The 15,014-nt window shown below is 43.4% G+C and overlaps 5 protein-coding genes across 5 annotated transcripts; 3 read left to right on the top strand and 2 right to left on the bottom strand.

Moving 5' to 3' along the window:
• Positions 1 to 67: 67 nt before the first annotated feature.
• Positions 68 to 252, bottom strand: TOT_030000820 (hypothetical protein; the record flags this gene model as incomplete). The annotated part of the gene is made up of 2 exons (XM_009693563.1): positions 68 to 132; positions 162 to 252. 2 exons carry the CDS (start codon positions 250 to 252, stop codon positions 68 to 70), a joined length of 156 nt encoding a protein of 51 aa, XP_009691858.1.
• Positions 253 to 890: 638 nt separating this feature from the next.
• On the top strand, positions 891 to 8,333 carry TOT_030000951 (carbamoyl phosphate synthase II; the record flags this gene model as incomplete). The annotated part of the gene is made up of 16 exons (XM_009693562.1): positions 891 to 1,130; positions 1,268 to 1,549; positions 1,625 to 1,897; positions 1,961 to 2,360; positions 2,515 to 2,654; positions 2,825 to 3,009; positions 3,275 to 3,531; positions 3,623 to 3,901; positions 4,101 to 4,111; positions 4,160 to 5,058; positions 5,143 to 5,471; positions 5,728 to 6,024; positions 6,260 to 6,509; positions 6,898 to 7,435; positions 7,613 to 7,880; positions 7,966 to 8,333. 16 exons carry the CDS (start codon positions 891 to 893, stop codon positions 8,331 to 8,333), a joined length of 5,016 nt encoding a protein of 1,671 aa, XP_009691857.1.
• An 855-nt stretch (positions 8,334 to 9,188) lies between these two features.
• On the top strand, positions 9,189 to 10,280 carry TOT_030000818 (uncharacterized protein; the record flags this gene model as incomplete). The annotated part of the gene is made up of 2 exons (XM_009693561.1): positions 9,189 to 9,982; positions 10,058 to 10,280. The coding sequence occupies 2 exons, from the start codon at positions 9,189 to 9,191 to the stop codon at positions 10,278 to 10,280; spliced, it is 1,017 nt and encodes a 338-aa protein (XP_009691856.1).
• A 629-nt stretch (positions 10,281 to 10,909) lies between these two features.
• TOT_030000817 (60S ribosomal protein L24) lies at positions 10,910 to 11,595 on the top strand (the record flags this gene model as incomplete). The annotated part of the gene is made up of 3 exons (XM_009693560.1): positions 10,910 to 11,089; positions 11,204 to 11,356; positions 11,470 to 11,595. 3 exons carry the CDS (start codon positions 10,910 to 10,912, stop codon positions 11,593 to 11,595), a joined length of 459 nt encoding a protein of 152 aa, XP_009691855.1.
• A 3,042-nt stretch (positions 11,596 to 14,637) lies between these two features.
• On the bottom strand, positions 14,638 to 14,910 carry TOT_030000816 (hypothetical protein; the record flags this gene model as incomplete). The annotated part of the gene is made up of 2 exons (XM_009693559.1): positions 14,638 to 14,718; positions 14,848 to 14,910. 2 exons carry the CDS (start codon positions 14,908 to 14,910, stop codon positions 14,638 to 14,640), a joined length of 144 nt encoding a protein of 47 aa, XP_009691854.1.
• Positions 14,911 to 15,014: the final 104 nt, after the last annotated feature.

Genomic DNA, 15,014 nt, shown 5'->3' with positions numbered 1-15,014 from the left:
AGACCTAAATATATCGATAGTGCTTACACCGAAGACCCCCTTAATCTGATTTATCAGTGCTTGTAATTTATTGCATAGAATCAATTGTGGTGCTGCTCCCTACCTGCTCTAAGCCACTTTCTTCGTTAATAGCTACTTATTCCATGTACATTGTGTGTTACTTATTTGTCCATGTGCCGTTGTGGTCACGTTCCCTTTCACTTTGAATTTTTTGAGGTTTTTAGAGGCTTTTTTCTGGCTTGTCGTGTGCATCTTGACTCCTCTTAATTTTTAAGGCTATCACTTCGACATTTTTATACTTTAAGTTGAAATAATATTTTTTTTGAGTGCAATTTACCATGGAAGTTGGTATGACAATTATTTTTAACTGAGGTGTCATATTAGCCTGACTTTTGATCCCTATCAATTATTCTCCCAACCAATTCCCGCAGCCTTCAGTGTATAACACTTTCCCAATCTTCACTCGCACGTTTTCTGAATTATAGGTCACTTAAGCAACCGTCAATTGCTTCAATCCGCACTACCTTTTCGTATTTTACCGTTGCTTTCTATTCTTAGTCTACCAGAAACCTTTTTTCACTCACGTCGATTTGAACTGATTAACGATGTCGGCAAACGTTTCATGGCGCCCAAACGGTAATTGGCTTTTATGTATTTACATAAGTATTTCGTATTTATACGAGTTTCTACTGCACATTCTCCGTCTAAGTATTCGCTATATATAAGGCTGATACGCGGAGAGTGGTCATGTAGCAAGTGTATACGATACATATTAAGCAAGTACAGCAAGAATACCACACGTAGAAGTAGAAGTAAATAGGAGACCCAGCTATATACCTTACACCCTAACCGCTTTATTAGACCTTTACGGACCGCCGGCCACGCTAGTCCTGGAAGACGGACGCGTGTTCCACGGATACTCATTCGGTTACGACGGGGGGTCGAGTCCGAACGTGGCCACGAACGCAACGACGAGCCCGAATGGAAACTTGGAAACGAGCGGTGAAGTCGTCTTCTCGACTAGTATGTTAGGCTACGCAGAGTCAGTGACTGACGCAAACTATGCCGGCCAGATCCTAGTGTTGACGTACCCAGAAATTGGAAACATTGGCGTACCCTCACACATGCTCGTATCTTTTACGTAGCGACTTACAGTTATATACGCGCCTGCACATAGCTACTTAGATAACGTTACGGACATAGCTAGTTATTTGACACAAGTATCAGCGGTAGATAATAGTCCATGAACTTAAATGACAATTAACAGGACGAATACGGACTTCTGAAATTCTTCGAGAGCAATCACACGTACCTACGGGGTCTGGTTGTGTGTAACTATACCTTTAAGCCGAGTCACTGGTTGGCAGTGGAGACCTTTTCGACCTTCCTGAAGACAAAAAAGGTGCTCGCAATGGCCTGCGTAGACACGAGAGCGCTGACGAAGCACCTGACGACGTACGGCACGACGCTGGGAAAGATCATTCTGCACAAGACACCCCTGTACCAGAGGCCAAACGGAGTGGACGGGCACAACAGCCCAAGCCTAAGAGTGCTTAACGGGCTGCACGGGTCATCAGGGCCAAACAGCATGGCGGCCCTTGTAGGCCTGGGCAGCATGTACAAGGACCTGATGTCGCCGGGAACATTCTTCGACCCGTCCACAAAGAAGCTGGACGAGCTGCTGCCCACGCTGCCCACGCACTACTACTCCTTCTTCCCGCACGCATCGACGGCGAACACGTTCAGCAGAGTGGTCGTCAGGTACAAGTTCGACCTCAACGACCTGACGAAGGTGGCCGGAGACCTGAAAAAGGTTGACTTTCACAAGCTATACCTGAACAACGTGGACTTCACGAATCACACGACGGCCCTCGTGGGCCTGTCGGACAGCCTTAACGTCCTGTCAGAGAGCCTCACCGGCCTCTCGGAAAGCCTCGACGGCCTTGCGACAAAGGTGGAGGGGCTTAGGCTGCTGGTCGTAGTCAACTTCGGCCTCAAAAACAGCATCCTGAGGAGCCTGCTCAACAACTGTCCGAACAACGTGAGGGTGCTGGTCGTCCCCTACAACTGTGACTTCAGCGTGTTCGACTACGACGGGCTCTTCCTGGGCAACGGGCCGGGCAACCCGAACAACTACACAGAAGTCGTGAAGGTGGTCAGGAAGGTTTTGGCGAAGGGGAAGCCGATATTTGGTGTATGTCTCGGAAATCTGCTACTGGGCTTAGCCGGCGGCTACAAGTGCGTCAAGATGCACAAGGGTAACTATGGAGCCAACCAGCCCTGCATTGATTTGAGGACATACAAATGCTACGCGACCTCGCAGTCGCACAGGTACATGTTGGTCAAAGATCCCAACCAAGGTACTGTTGTCTATTGAACAGTCAGATACACAGATACGCTATTTAGCAGTCACAGATACACAGATACGATATTTAGCAGTCACATATATAACAGTATAGTATTGTGAATACTGCCGCTATCTCCTACAATTCATGGTTCTAATGCTCATTTTAGGTGCCAGCAGATGGTGTACATTATTTGAAAACGCAAACGACAACAGTCTAGAAGGATTGGTTAACTTAGATTTCCCCTACTTTAGTGTTCAATTTCATCCACTATCAAATCCACTGCACTTCAGACACCCAGATGGTAACGTTGCTACTACAATGATATATTTTCATAGTCAGCTAGTTACAATACTAGTTAGTTGCAATACGACCTAGTTACAGTATTAGTTAGTTACAATACTAGTTAGTTGCAATACGAGTTAGTTACCCCTTAGTTTTTGCTGTTTCAAACACTAATGAGCATTACAGGGGGCGAGTGGAGGACCTATGACCTTGACACATCTTTCCTGTATAGAGACTTCTTTACGTGCCTAATGAAAAAGACCTTGATTCCGATACACATCAGAGTAATGTCAAGCCACATTAGGTGCAAGAGAATCCTATTGTTGAGTTCAGGAGGGCTTTCGATTGGTCAGGCAGGAGAATTTGATTACTCAGGTTAGTGTAAGAGTATATACTTTCACATAGCAATGCACTAGTTGTTATTACACATGTACCACCGTATACTATCAACTAGATAATCGACAACACATTTCCTCGTGGCTAGTTATCGTTTAATTGACTAGAATTTGGTTAACATTTAGTATGCATTGGCTAGTATAAAGTGTCTATTTTGGCTAATAACTAGTGTGTGCCGGTTGATGACCATTACACGCTGGTTATAACCAGAGTTGACTAAAAGCAGTGTAATCATTTAATTTAGGCAGTCAAGCAATTAAGGCGCTGAAAGAAAGTGACGCAAAGATTATACTAGTGAACCCGAACATTGCAACTGTCCAGACCTCAAAGGGAATGGCGCACGTCACATACTTCTTGCCTATCACGTTCGAGTACGTAAAGCAGATCATAGAGAAGGAGAAGCCGGACGGAATCATGTGCGCATTCGGAGGACAGACGGGGTTAAACGTAGGAATAGAACTGTATGAAAAGAAGGTGTTGGAGGACAACAACTGTGAAATTTTGGGTAAGTGTGTATATGGATACAGCAAGATAAGCACTAGAGTTAGATATTAGTATTAGCACGATTGGTGTTTAAGACTAAACAATTTCAACAGGAACGAGCATTAAAACTATAATTGACACTGAGGATCGTTTCCTTTTCAACAAGAAGATGGCTGAAATCGGGGAGCGGTGTGCACCCAGTAAGGAGTGCAAAAGTGTCGAGGAATGTGTGGAAACGGCAAAGAAGCTGGGATACCCAGTTCTGGTCCGCGGAAACTTTGAGCTTGGAGGCTTCGGATCAGGATTCGCAGACAACGAGACTGAGCTCCTGAGCATTGTGAATCGTATGTTCGGCAGCAACAGGGGAAAGACGTCAACAAAGGTGTGTTTGCGTAATATATCCAGCCATTTGCCAGCTAGTTACTGATTATGAGATACTAGTTATTAGGTAGTTACCAGTACATACTGCTGGTACTAATACACAATTCTGGTACTGTTACACAATACTGGTATTGTTACACAATACTTGTAATGTTACACATTACACTACCGTTACCTTTTAGTACTACACACCAACATATAGTGTAACAGTAGTAGTAACCGTAATCAGTAGTAACAGAATTGGAAACAGCACTGTAATTGTGATGTAGGACGTCTGCGTACACGTGGACAAGTCGCTCAAGGGCTGGAAGGAAATTGAGTTCGAGGTGCTGCGCGACGGCAACGACAACTGCGTGTGCGCAGCGAGCATGGAAAACTTTGACCCGCTGGGAGTGCACACAGGAGACTCGATCGTCGTGGCACCAGCACAGACGTTGAACGCAGGAGAGTGCTCGCACCTGAGACAAGTGGCGTTCAACGTGGTGAGACACCTGGACCTGGTGGGAGAGTGCAACATCCAGTTCGCAGTTAACCCGCACAAGTTCGAGTACTTCATCGTGGAGCTGAACGCGCGGCTGAGCAGAAGCAGCGCACTGGCAAGCAAGGCAACAGGTTACCCGCTGGCCTACATGGCGGCGAAGATAGCGCTCGGATACGACCTGGTGCAGATGAGGAACTCGATCACGCTCATTACGACGGCATGCTTCGAGCCGAGTCTGGACTACCTGGTGGTCAAAATGCCCAGGTGGGACCTGCGCAAGTTCGAAAACGCAGACAACAGAATAGGAAGCAGCATGAAGTCAGTGGGCGAAGTCATGGCGATCGGACGCACCTTCGAGGAGGTGATCCAGAAGTCGCTGAGAATGGTCTCGGAGTCGAAGCTGGGATTCGACGCAGGACGCTGCTCAAAGCTGGGACTCGTGGAAATAAAGAACCTGCTCGAAAACCCGACGCCGGACAGAATGCACGCAATCTACAGAGCATTTGAACTAGGTCTGACGGTCGAGGAGGTGAACACGCTCACCTGGATCGACAACTGGTTCCTGCACCGCCTGTACAACATCTACGACTGGAGCAACAAGCTGAGGGGCAGGAGGCTCTCGGAGATGACCTACGACGAAATGCACCACTACAAGGTGCTCGGCTTCTCGGATAAGCAGATAGCGAAGTTCCTGGCGGCATCGCCGGGAGCCAGCACGGGCACGGCGAGCTTCGAGGGCGCCAACAGGCCCGCCGGTGACGCCGCGGCCAGGCCGGACTTGACCAACTCGACGGAGCCCGTGAACAGGGTCGACGCCGCAGTCGACGACGAGGAGAGCTGCGAAACCGAGGACAACGTCCGCAGGCACAGGCTCAACCTCGGCGTCTCCGCGAAGGTGAAGATCATCGACACGCTCGCGGCGGAGTACCCCGTGGTCACCAACTACTGCTACCTGACCTACAACTCAGTGGAGAACGACATTTTGCCGCTGAACTACAAGTTGCAGTCAGGGCCAACGAGCCCGGGCAGCAACAGGACGTCGGTGTCCACGAAGTTCGACGACGGCACTCCGCACTCAAAGAGCCCGCTGTCAGTGAAGAGTATGTTTCAGCCATCCCATTGGCTATTGTTACTAGTTATTTCTGTACCATGTTACTAGTTATTTCTATACCATGTTACTAGTTAATGCTATACCATGTTACTAGTTAATGTTATGCTAGAAGTTATTGGTAGCCTATTTTGCTAGTAATTGCTATACTATTCTAGTAACGTTAGTAGCTTTTTCTAAACTGCTGTATATTTGGAGCATATCAGCACGTTGCGCTGCTGTTTGCAGGGGCTTAGCGCTATGAGCAGTGTTAAAATATTGTACAGGCAGCATCGTGGTGCTCGGATGCGGAGCCTACAGAATTGGAAGCAGCATTGAGTTCGACTGGAGCGCGGTGGGCTGCATCAAGACTCTGAGGAAGCTGGGACACTCGGCCATCATCGTCAACTGCAACCCGGAGACCGTCTCCACGGACTTCGATGTCTCAGACAGACTCTACTTCGAGGAGCTGTCAGTTGAGATGGTGAATGAGATATACAGATTCGAGTCCCCAAACGGCATCATTCTTTCAGTGGGAGGGCAGACGGCAAACAACTTGGCGCTAAGTATCTATGCAGCTATTAACTACTAATCATTTAGTTACTATTCAGTATTTACATACTACTGAGCATTCAGCTACTACTGACCATTTACATACTAGTTGGCATTCAGTTACAAGCCAGTATTTAGTTGCTAGTTATCAGTTAGTATTTAGCATTTAGATACTATTTGGCAAAGTTTTTGCTTGCAATAGGCAGCTATTTTAATAATTCAAATGAATCGATTAACAATAACACTTAGAACTCGACGAGCTTGGACTTAACATACTGGGAACGCCCGTTAGCTCAATTGACAAGTGCGAGTGCAGGAACAAATTCAGCAACATCTGCGACCTTTTGGGCATTGACCAGCCAAGCTGGGAGGAGTTCACCTGCGTCAACGCGGCCAAACGCTTCTGCGACAAGGTTGGGTTCCCAGTCCTTGCGCGTCCCTCATACGTCCTGTCCGGAGCATCGATGAAGGTCATACTCTCCCACAAGGAGCTCGAAACGTAAGTTTTTAGTCAGCATAGTTGCTACTTGTCTGTTATTAGTTGCAGATACCCGCAGCTACTAGTTATTTACAACTACTTATTGAGTACAATATTGGTACTGTTGTTGGTACACACTACTGGCACTGGTACTTCACACCAACAAATATTTAGTGTACCACTAGTAGTAGTAACCGTAATCAGTGATAGTGTCTCTATTAGTAATAGTAGCAGTAATACTAAAACTAGTAATAGCAGTAACAAAAGTAGTAGTAGTAATAGCAGTAACAAAAGTAGTAGTAGTAATAGTAGTAACAAAACTAATAGTAGTAGTAGTAACAAAACTAATAGTAGTAATAGCAGTAACAAAAGTAGTAGTAGTAGAGGAAACAGTCTAATGATATTTCAGGTATCTTGGAACCAGTGCGGTGGTAAACAGGAAACACCCAGTGGTGATAAGCAAGTTCATTCAAAACGCAAAGGAAATTGAAATGGACTGCGTTGCGAAGGACGGGGACATCATCAACTACGCAATCAGCGAACACGTGGAGAATGCAGGGGTTCACTCAGGAGACGCAACGCTGATCCTGCCGGCGCAGAACATCTTCGTCGACACGCACAGGAGGATCAAAAACATAACACAGAAGCTGGCGAAGCACCTGAAGATCAGCGGACCCTTCAACGTCCAGTTCATGTGTAAGAAGAATAGGATCAAGGTGATCGAGTGCAACCTCAGAGCAAGCAGGACCTTCCCCTTCATTTCAAGCACCTTCAACGTGGACTTCATCGAGCTCTCGACCAAGGTCATGGTCGGAGTTCCAGTGAGACGCGAGAACATTCAGCTGATGGACCTGGACTACGTCGCAGTTAAGATGCCGCTCTTCTCGTTCGACCGCCTGTACCCCTCGGATCCCCTGCTTGGCGTAGAGATGAAATCAACAGGAGAGGTACCTTTAAATAGCTAGCACGTACAAGCACCGGTTATATACGCAACGGTAATAGTTACTACTACTAGTTATCAATAGCAGCTACTATTGCTAGTGGATGCTACCGCCAGGTATACTGGTACTAACACCTAATGCCGGCTACAGAAAAGGTGATAATGAGCACTAATATTCTTGCAGATTGCAGCTTTCGGGGAAACGAAGTACGAGGCTTTCCTTAAGGCCATGACAGCCTGCGGCATGAAGATCCCGGAAAACGGAGTGCTGCTGTCCCTGGGAAGCAGAGTGAACAAGTTCATATTCTCGAGGAAGATAAAGGGACTGCTTTCGCTGGGACTGGACGTGTACGCAACCGAGGGCACCTACGACTACATTAAGCAAATGTGGGAGTCGGAGCACCAGTTCTTCGTGTCAAACACGAACGACGAGTTCTACAAGGGCCTGCAGGGTACGTTCGTAGCCAGTTAGGGGAGTATGCACGTTTTATGCCAACTCAACACACTTATGTTCAGACGCCAATAACACTCTCGGAGGGCTCACCGAGTTCAACGACGACGAGTTCGACTTCGAGGTCAAGAAGCTGGGCCAGTTCCGCAAGGTGCACAAGCCGCCAACTCCCAGGCCCAATTGCGCGGGCGCCTCCGCGGAGAACGAGGAGGTATTCAGGCTCATCAGCGAGAAGAAGGTGGACATGTTCATCAACGTCAGCGACTCGGTCAACAGCATGTTCACCACCAGCGGCTACGTCATGAGGCGCGCCTTCGTGGACTCGAAGTTGGGGCTCATCACGAGCTCGAAGCTGGCGATTTTGCTCATCGACGCGCTCATGTACAGGCGGAGCAGGCTCGACAAGGGCAAGGAGTTCATCTCGGTCAAGTCGCACCAGGACTACCTTTCCTAATGACTCTCCGGTTCCTGTCGGATTCCACTACCTAGTACTCAGTTTAATTCAGAAGACGTTGGCACTACCATTAAGGCCACCCAAAGCTACCGGCGAGTAATTTGGGTGCGAGCCTACTTGTATATTTTAATTTAATTCCTTTTCACGCGTACTCGCCTTCCTCAGTGTGTGTGTGATGTGCCCGGCAGGGGTAGGCGCCTATTTGTCACACGGGTCTACACAATCAACCCTTAGTATCATACGCACAACATAGATATACTGTGTATTGAGTTTAAGGAAGAGGTATTGAATAGTTGAAGGAAATAACTAGGATTTGAACACACAGATTCCACAACTCATAACAACGGACTTAACGACGAGTCGTCGGTCAAAAGTTGTTACTTAATAATGAGTTTTATCAGTTATTAAACTAGTTTGTGGTCGGAATAAGACGGATGGAAAACAAAGGCGAGTGAACCGCTGTGTGAGACACTACCAAGTGGTGTGATGTGAAAAGTATTTTTAAAAAAATGTTAACAGCCCAAAAAGTTACACAAAAGCTGTAGTTTCACTGTAAATAAATATAACTGTACACTAAATTCAATTTTTGATCCTATCGGCCTAGTATGCCCAGAACCCATAACACCTATTCTCCAATTGTAAGATTGCGCTGGATTCCATGATTTTTTATCTGGTTCACTGCTCTACTCAATTATACTCAGACTCACTCATAACGTTAATGTAGTTTCAGGGGCTTTGACCTGCGATTTTAGCTTTAGAAGGGTGTAAAGAAAAACTCGATACTACTGGGCAGATCAGGCTCTACAACGCACTAAATCGGCTTCAAAAAGGCTGCGTAACTCTACAAACACACAAATGGAATTAAGCGAATCAGAGTCCAGTATTTTAGAATCGGCTCTCCTCGACTGCTACGGCAGGTTCATCACACTCCTCCCGGAGGACGTGCTCAGGGACCACATACACCTGCCCTTCCACCTCCAGGAGGCATTCTGGTGGTACTGCGATAAGTGGCAGGTGAGGCACCCGGAACTCCCCTCGTACAGCTTCAGCGACTTCCTGGAGTTCATCTGCCGCGACTGTCCGATCCTGAAGAAGTTCGTGACCACGAACGACCTCAAGAACATGATCAGCAACTGGCGCGAGTACGCGAAGAAGATCCCGGTGCGCGGCGGCATCATCTTCAACACCGCCTGCGAGAAGGTGCTGCTCGTGCAGTCCTACAAGAGCAAGAGCTGGAGCTTCCCGCGCGGCAAGCGCGACGAGGCGGAGGACGACGCCAAGTGCGCCGCGCGCGAGATCCAGGAGGAGACTGGGCTGGACCTCAACTCGAGCATAAACGGCGACTTCTACCTGGAGATAGTGGAGAACGACATGAACCTCAAGTTGTTTCTCATCCCGGGCGTCGACGACAACGTGCGCCTAAAGTCGTTTTCGGACTACGAAATATGCAAGTTCAAGTGGATTCACCTGCGGCAGCTGGAGAACATTCACTACCTCCGCTTCTCGACCTTCCAGGTGAAGCCCTTCATTAAGAAGATCATTGAGTTTTCGAAGGACTTTCAGGGCGGCAAGTACGCATCGCAGTTCCCCGAGGCCTACCAGAGGTACCTGAAGCTGGCGAACATTAACCAGATCACGTTCGGTTTAGCGTCGGCGGGGAGCGTGGGCGTCGGCGGGAGCGCCGGGGGCAACGCGCGCCTGCACAGTTCTCACAGTGTCGGCAGCGCACACGGCTCGGCTCCGGGGTCTGCCAGCGGGTGGACCCCCGAGGAGATGTTCCGGGTCAACTTCGAGAAGTTCGGGATCGTCTCGACTTACAAGGAGGACGAGGTGAAGCAGGAGAGCATTTTCCAGAGCTGGACGCCTGTGGAGATCAGGCCTAAGAACAAGAGGTACAAGGAGCGCGAGCTGGTCAAGTTCGACCCTGACCAGTTTTCTAGCAAGTAGGCGGGGGTTGTCGGCTGGGTGGCTCCAAGATTGGGGTTGCGGCGCCTTCGCTACTCTCAAACACCGTCGGCGGAGACCGCGGCCGCCATTTGCGCGAGGAATGAGCAAGGCAGAGCGGCGCCTGGATTCCATTCACCTCTCCGGGTCACACAGATGTATAATAACTAAAACATGTACAACAAGGATACTCACTAATCTGCTTGATGCCAGCGTACACTTTACGGATTCCGTGTCTAGGTCAGCTGATACTCTCTGTATCTGTTTAATAATTTATGCTTAACGTATGTGTGGCACAACTGTTACAAATTATGGGTTCGTATGTGCCATCTTGACCTTTGACAGGTAGGCTTCCTGTCCCTTTTGGGGTGGGGTGTAGAAGTTCATTATGAGCTTCATTATTTACTTTTATAACTCATAACCCTGTTTCGAGTAGTTATAATTTATCCAAAAATATAGATTACCAAATTTATATATAAATAAATTGGTAATACTTTTTTTACATTCAGTTCCTGGTTCCATAAATATTATACACGATATTTGGGCTCATTAGGTCCATAATTACCCTATTAATTGCTCAACATCTTTCAATATTCTTATTAAACTTGACAGTTTCTAAATAATCGTAGAAGATGAGTGCTGTTACCACAACTATTAAAACGGAGCACTGCTCCTTCACCGATTACAGGGTTTACCCCGGTCGTGGTCAAAAGTTTGTCGCCAGGGACGGAAAGGTCTACTTTTTCCTCAATGGTAAATCTGCAGCCTTCCATAAGAGGAAGGTGAAGCCTGCAAAGCTCAAATGGAATCTCGTACGTTTCCCCATTAGATTCGTATAAGCTTAATTCCAGATATACAGCTATTCAGACAGCTAATAAACGATTTGGTATGACTATATGATGTTAGACACACTTAATAATTCGTAGGCTTGGAGGAAAGCCAACAAGAAGTTCCAAACTGAGTTGTTTAACAGAAAAAGGTCAAAGAAGACAGCTAGGCCGCAAAAGGCTATAGTTGGCTTATCCTTAGATGATTTAAAGAGTAAGAGATCACAGGCGACTAAGCCCGCGCCAAAACTGGTTAGTTACATTTTATCCCATTAACCATAGATCGTTACTGTATAATACCGTTTATTTAACTGTTATTGATAGTGTATATGTTACTATTTTTACACAATATAAATTTTCTTTAGAATGTGAAGCAGGCTTTTGTGAGTGAGGCCAAGGAAAAGAACAGGAAGTCCTTTGACAAGCAGAAGGTTCATTCATCAAGGGCCAATGTTCCTAAGAAGTTGCAGCGTGCCACAACTAGAAACTAATTTTTTATTTAATATAAATATACGCTATTTATACACTTTTTGGTTTCTCATCTTATATGTAAGTCCGCATTATCGAGTTTAGTTGTTTGTTTATATAAAAAGATTTAATGAATATATTTATTGGATATGAGGGAAATTCATATAAATATCAAAGATTTCAAAGTAAAATATCTATTCTGTTACAGATTAACTTGTTTGCAATTGATGTTTGAAACACAGTAATACACACATTTCACTCCAATTAAAAACATTTGTTATTAACTTCAAAGTCTCTTTATTATGAATATTTATTCAATAAATAAAACCAGCATTTCATTTCATTTCTCTCTCTATTAATAAAGATAAATTTAAACATTTTTATAAAAATTTATAGACTGGGGCGAGAGATTTTACATAATAATCTGTTTATACAAATTTTAATCATCAAAATGGGATATTATTCACTTGTAAAAATTTAATTTTATATATGTTACGTATTTTATTCTGTGTGTTATATTATTCGTTCTTTATAGTTATATATTTTCCATATATCATCTCCAAGTCTATAGTTTATGTTGGTTGGAAATGTTTACATTTTGTTGTTTAATTTGACTTGATATATATTGTAATATTTATATTTATTTAAAATTAGTATATATACACTCATTCATGATGGTTTTATGAGCGTTTCTGTTGTCGCCAGCCGCGTGCTGGTTCGACTACCTCTAGATTCGTAATTCACACTCATAATGGTCATTTAATCGCATATTCGCGATTAAATAGACCCAATGTATTATAGTATTTGTAGAATCCTAGAGGATTTGCTTTAATTGTTTTTGTACAATATTGTTTGTCTATAGCCTTCAAGTATGTGATTTGACTGGTTTTTTTGAGTCGTTTAACGTTTAAATACATTTTCTACTTTTTATAAAAGGTTTTATCGCAATTTTAAATACTGTAACTTAGATTTATCGCATCATTTTCTCTATATATAAAAATGGGTGCACGTCAATCCCATCTTAATATTTTTTTAAAGAGAAATGAAACCACTTATTCGGGAGATGGTTATACGGTTACTGTTTCGAAAGCAGTAGCTTCTCAGTCCATAAATTATGATGTGGTCACACATACGATAAAATATGAAGTTGGTAAAGGTACTAATTTCGATATTTACATTTATGACAATGAGAAAACCGTTTCAAACGCTTCATATGTCTTCGCCTATTGTTCTCCTGGCGTAGAATCACATGTTGTTAAAGAGGTCAAGGCCTATTATTCAATTTTGCTACCCATGATACCTCTAGTCATATCATTTGTGAGAGAAAAAGATGATACTTATGACTGTGGTATTGGTAAACTAGAGAAAGCCGGTTGGGATTGGGCCAAAAACATAACGACATATTCAGGTGATCTCGTAAAGCAGTTGGATGAATATTTAAAAAGGTTATTGTGGAAAAGAACAATTGGTTTTATGGACGGAAAAGAATTAACTAGTGGCGTTATTGTATATCCTCGGCGTATTGATGATAAAAATTACCGACTTATCTTTCTACCTAGTTCCAATGATTCTGTTTTGAATGTTAATTGTTTATTTACGTTTGATACTGAACCAACAAAAGGAGTTGGTTATAGTGTTGTTCAAGCTGGTTGTCAAACTTCTGCTACCGGTCTTAAAAATCAAATTGATCCTTATTTTCTGGAGTCAGTTACTAAAAAGGTAGTATATTATGATGGCATCATAGTATACTTCGCTAAAGAACAAGACCAAAAGGAAGAAATATCACTTAAAGAAAAACACTATGTAAATTCAGCATTCCTTTTGGAGTTTATATCATCTAAAAATAAAACTCACATTCAAAGAAAAGATAAGCTTGGTACATACTGGGTAGAAAAACAAGTCAATTACACTACGTATGAATCCTTAACCAATGAATTAAATACAATTAAATCAACAGCCGATGGAAATGATATAAACACCGTCATTCTTGATAGAACTAGTTACCTTGGTGTTAAACAAGTTAACACAGAGACTACAGCATCATACAAAAAACATACACACACGTTTGGAGAATCTAAGAACAGTGTTCTCCTGTTTGAAAGAACAACTCCAAAAATAGGTCCAATCAATTCACCAACGAAAGCAATGAATGTTGAGGTGTATTATTTGTATGATGGTAATGAAGAAGATAAAAAACCTTTCTTAATTATAATTGATGAAGACGGAGAAAAAAAAAAGAAGAAAGGTTATCACTTTAACTATAAAGAGAAGTTTGAAGAGTGGGTGACTTTTAAATTCAACAAAAAAGGAACTCAAACACCCCTCGAGGGGGAAGATTTGGTAAACAAATTATATGAAAAAGTAAATAAAATAGCTAGTGAAGGTTCTTGTACTAAGGAGTTATATTATCTTAAAAAGCTGGCATATCAAATTTTAACAACTCCAGATGAAGTTGAACTTCCTCCACCTCCAACATCGCCCCCTCCAGTAAGACCAACGCCTGATCCTGATCCAGTACCACCACTTCCAGGACCAGATTGGTGGTTGATCATAGGATGCAGTGTAGGAGCATTCCTCTTTATAGTTGCCCTGGCCATCGGTTACGCTATCTACTGGTACAACACAACAATAAGGCTCTTGACATAGGTTATACAATCAGGTTGTTTACTCTCACTTGTGTACCATATTTCACTGTACTATACTGTAAACACCTGTAACACATTGTCAATTGTACCAAAACACGATTCAACACCTGTAACATATCACTCACCTCTAATCCAATGCAGTTTTATAACATATGTGTTAGCCATGTTTATTTATAATAATCTTGTATATACTCAAATAACATCCATCATATCCAATAACTTATTTATAAATAACCTAAAAATAGCCTATACAAACAATAAATCAAAGTATAGTTAATATCCATGTTACTAATAAAAATATTTGACAATCAAGCCATATGAAAACATCGGGGTCAGTCAAGAGCACCTAAATATTATTTAACGAGTTTAGTCATTTAATGATTAAACATAAACGAACATAACAATTTGAATTTATAAATGTTATATAATTGATGTATTTGTTGTGGTTCCATCAACTTTCATATGATGATATGTGGCATCCATACTATTAAGACACACCAACTATTAGATTCTACAATGCCGATTTGAAACCATGAACTTTTTCATGGTTGAATCGACTTTATATAAATTGTAATATTGATATTTGTGTAAAAATAGTATATATACACTCATTCATGATGGTTTTATGACAGTTTTTGTTGTCGCCAGTGAGGTGCTGGTTTGACTACCTCTAGATTCGTAATTCACACTCATAATGGTCATTTAATCGCATATTCGCGATTAAATAGACGTAATGTATTATAGTATTTGTAGAATCCTAGAGGATTTGCTTTAATTGTTTTTGTACAATATTGTTT

The sequence above is a fragment of the Theileria orientalis genome, chromosome 3 (genome assembly GCF_000740895.1).
Source record: "Theileria orientalis strain Shintoku DNA, chromosome 3, complete genome".
NCBI classification, from domain to species: Eukaryota; Apicomplexa; class Aconoidasida; order Piroplasmida; family Theileriidae; genus Theileria; species Theileria orientalis.
The sequence above is the reverse complement of the archived record's forward strand: the minus strand, read 5'-3'. Positions and strand labels throughout refer to the sequence as shown.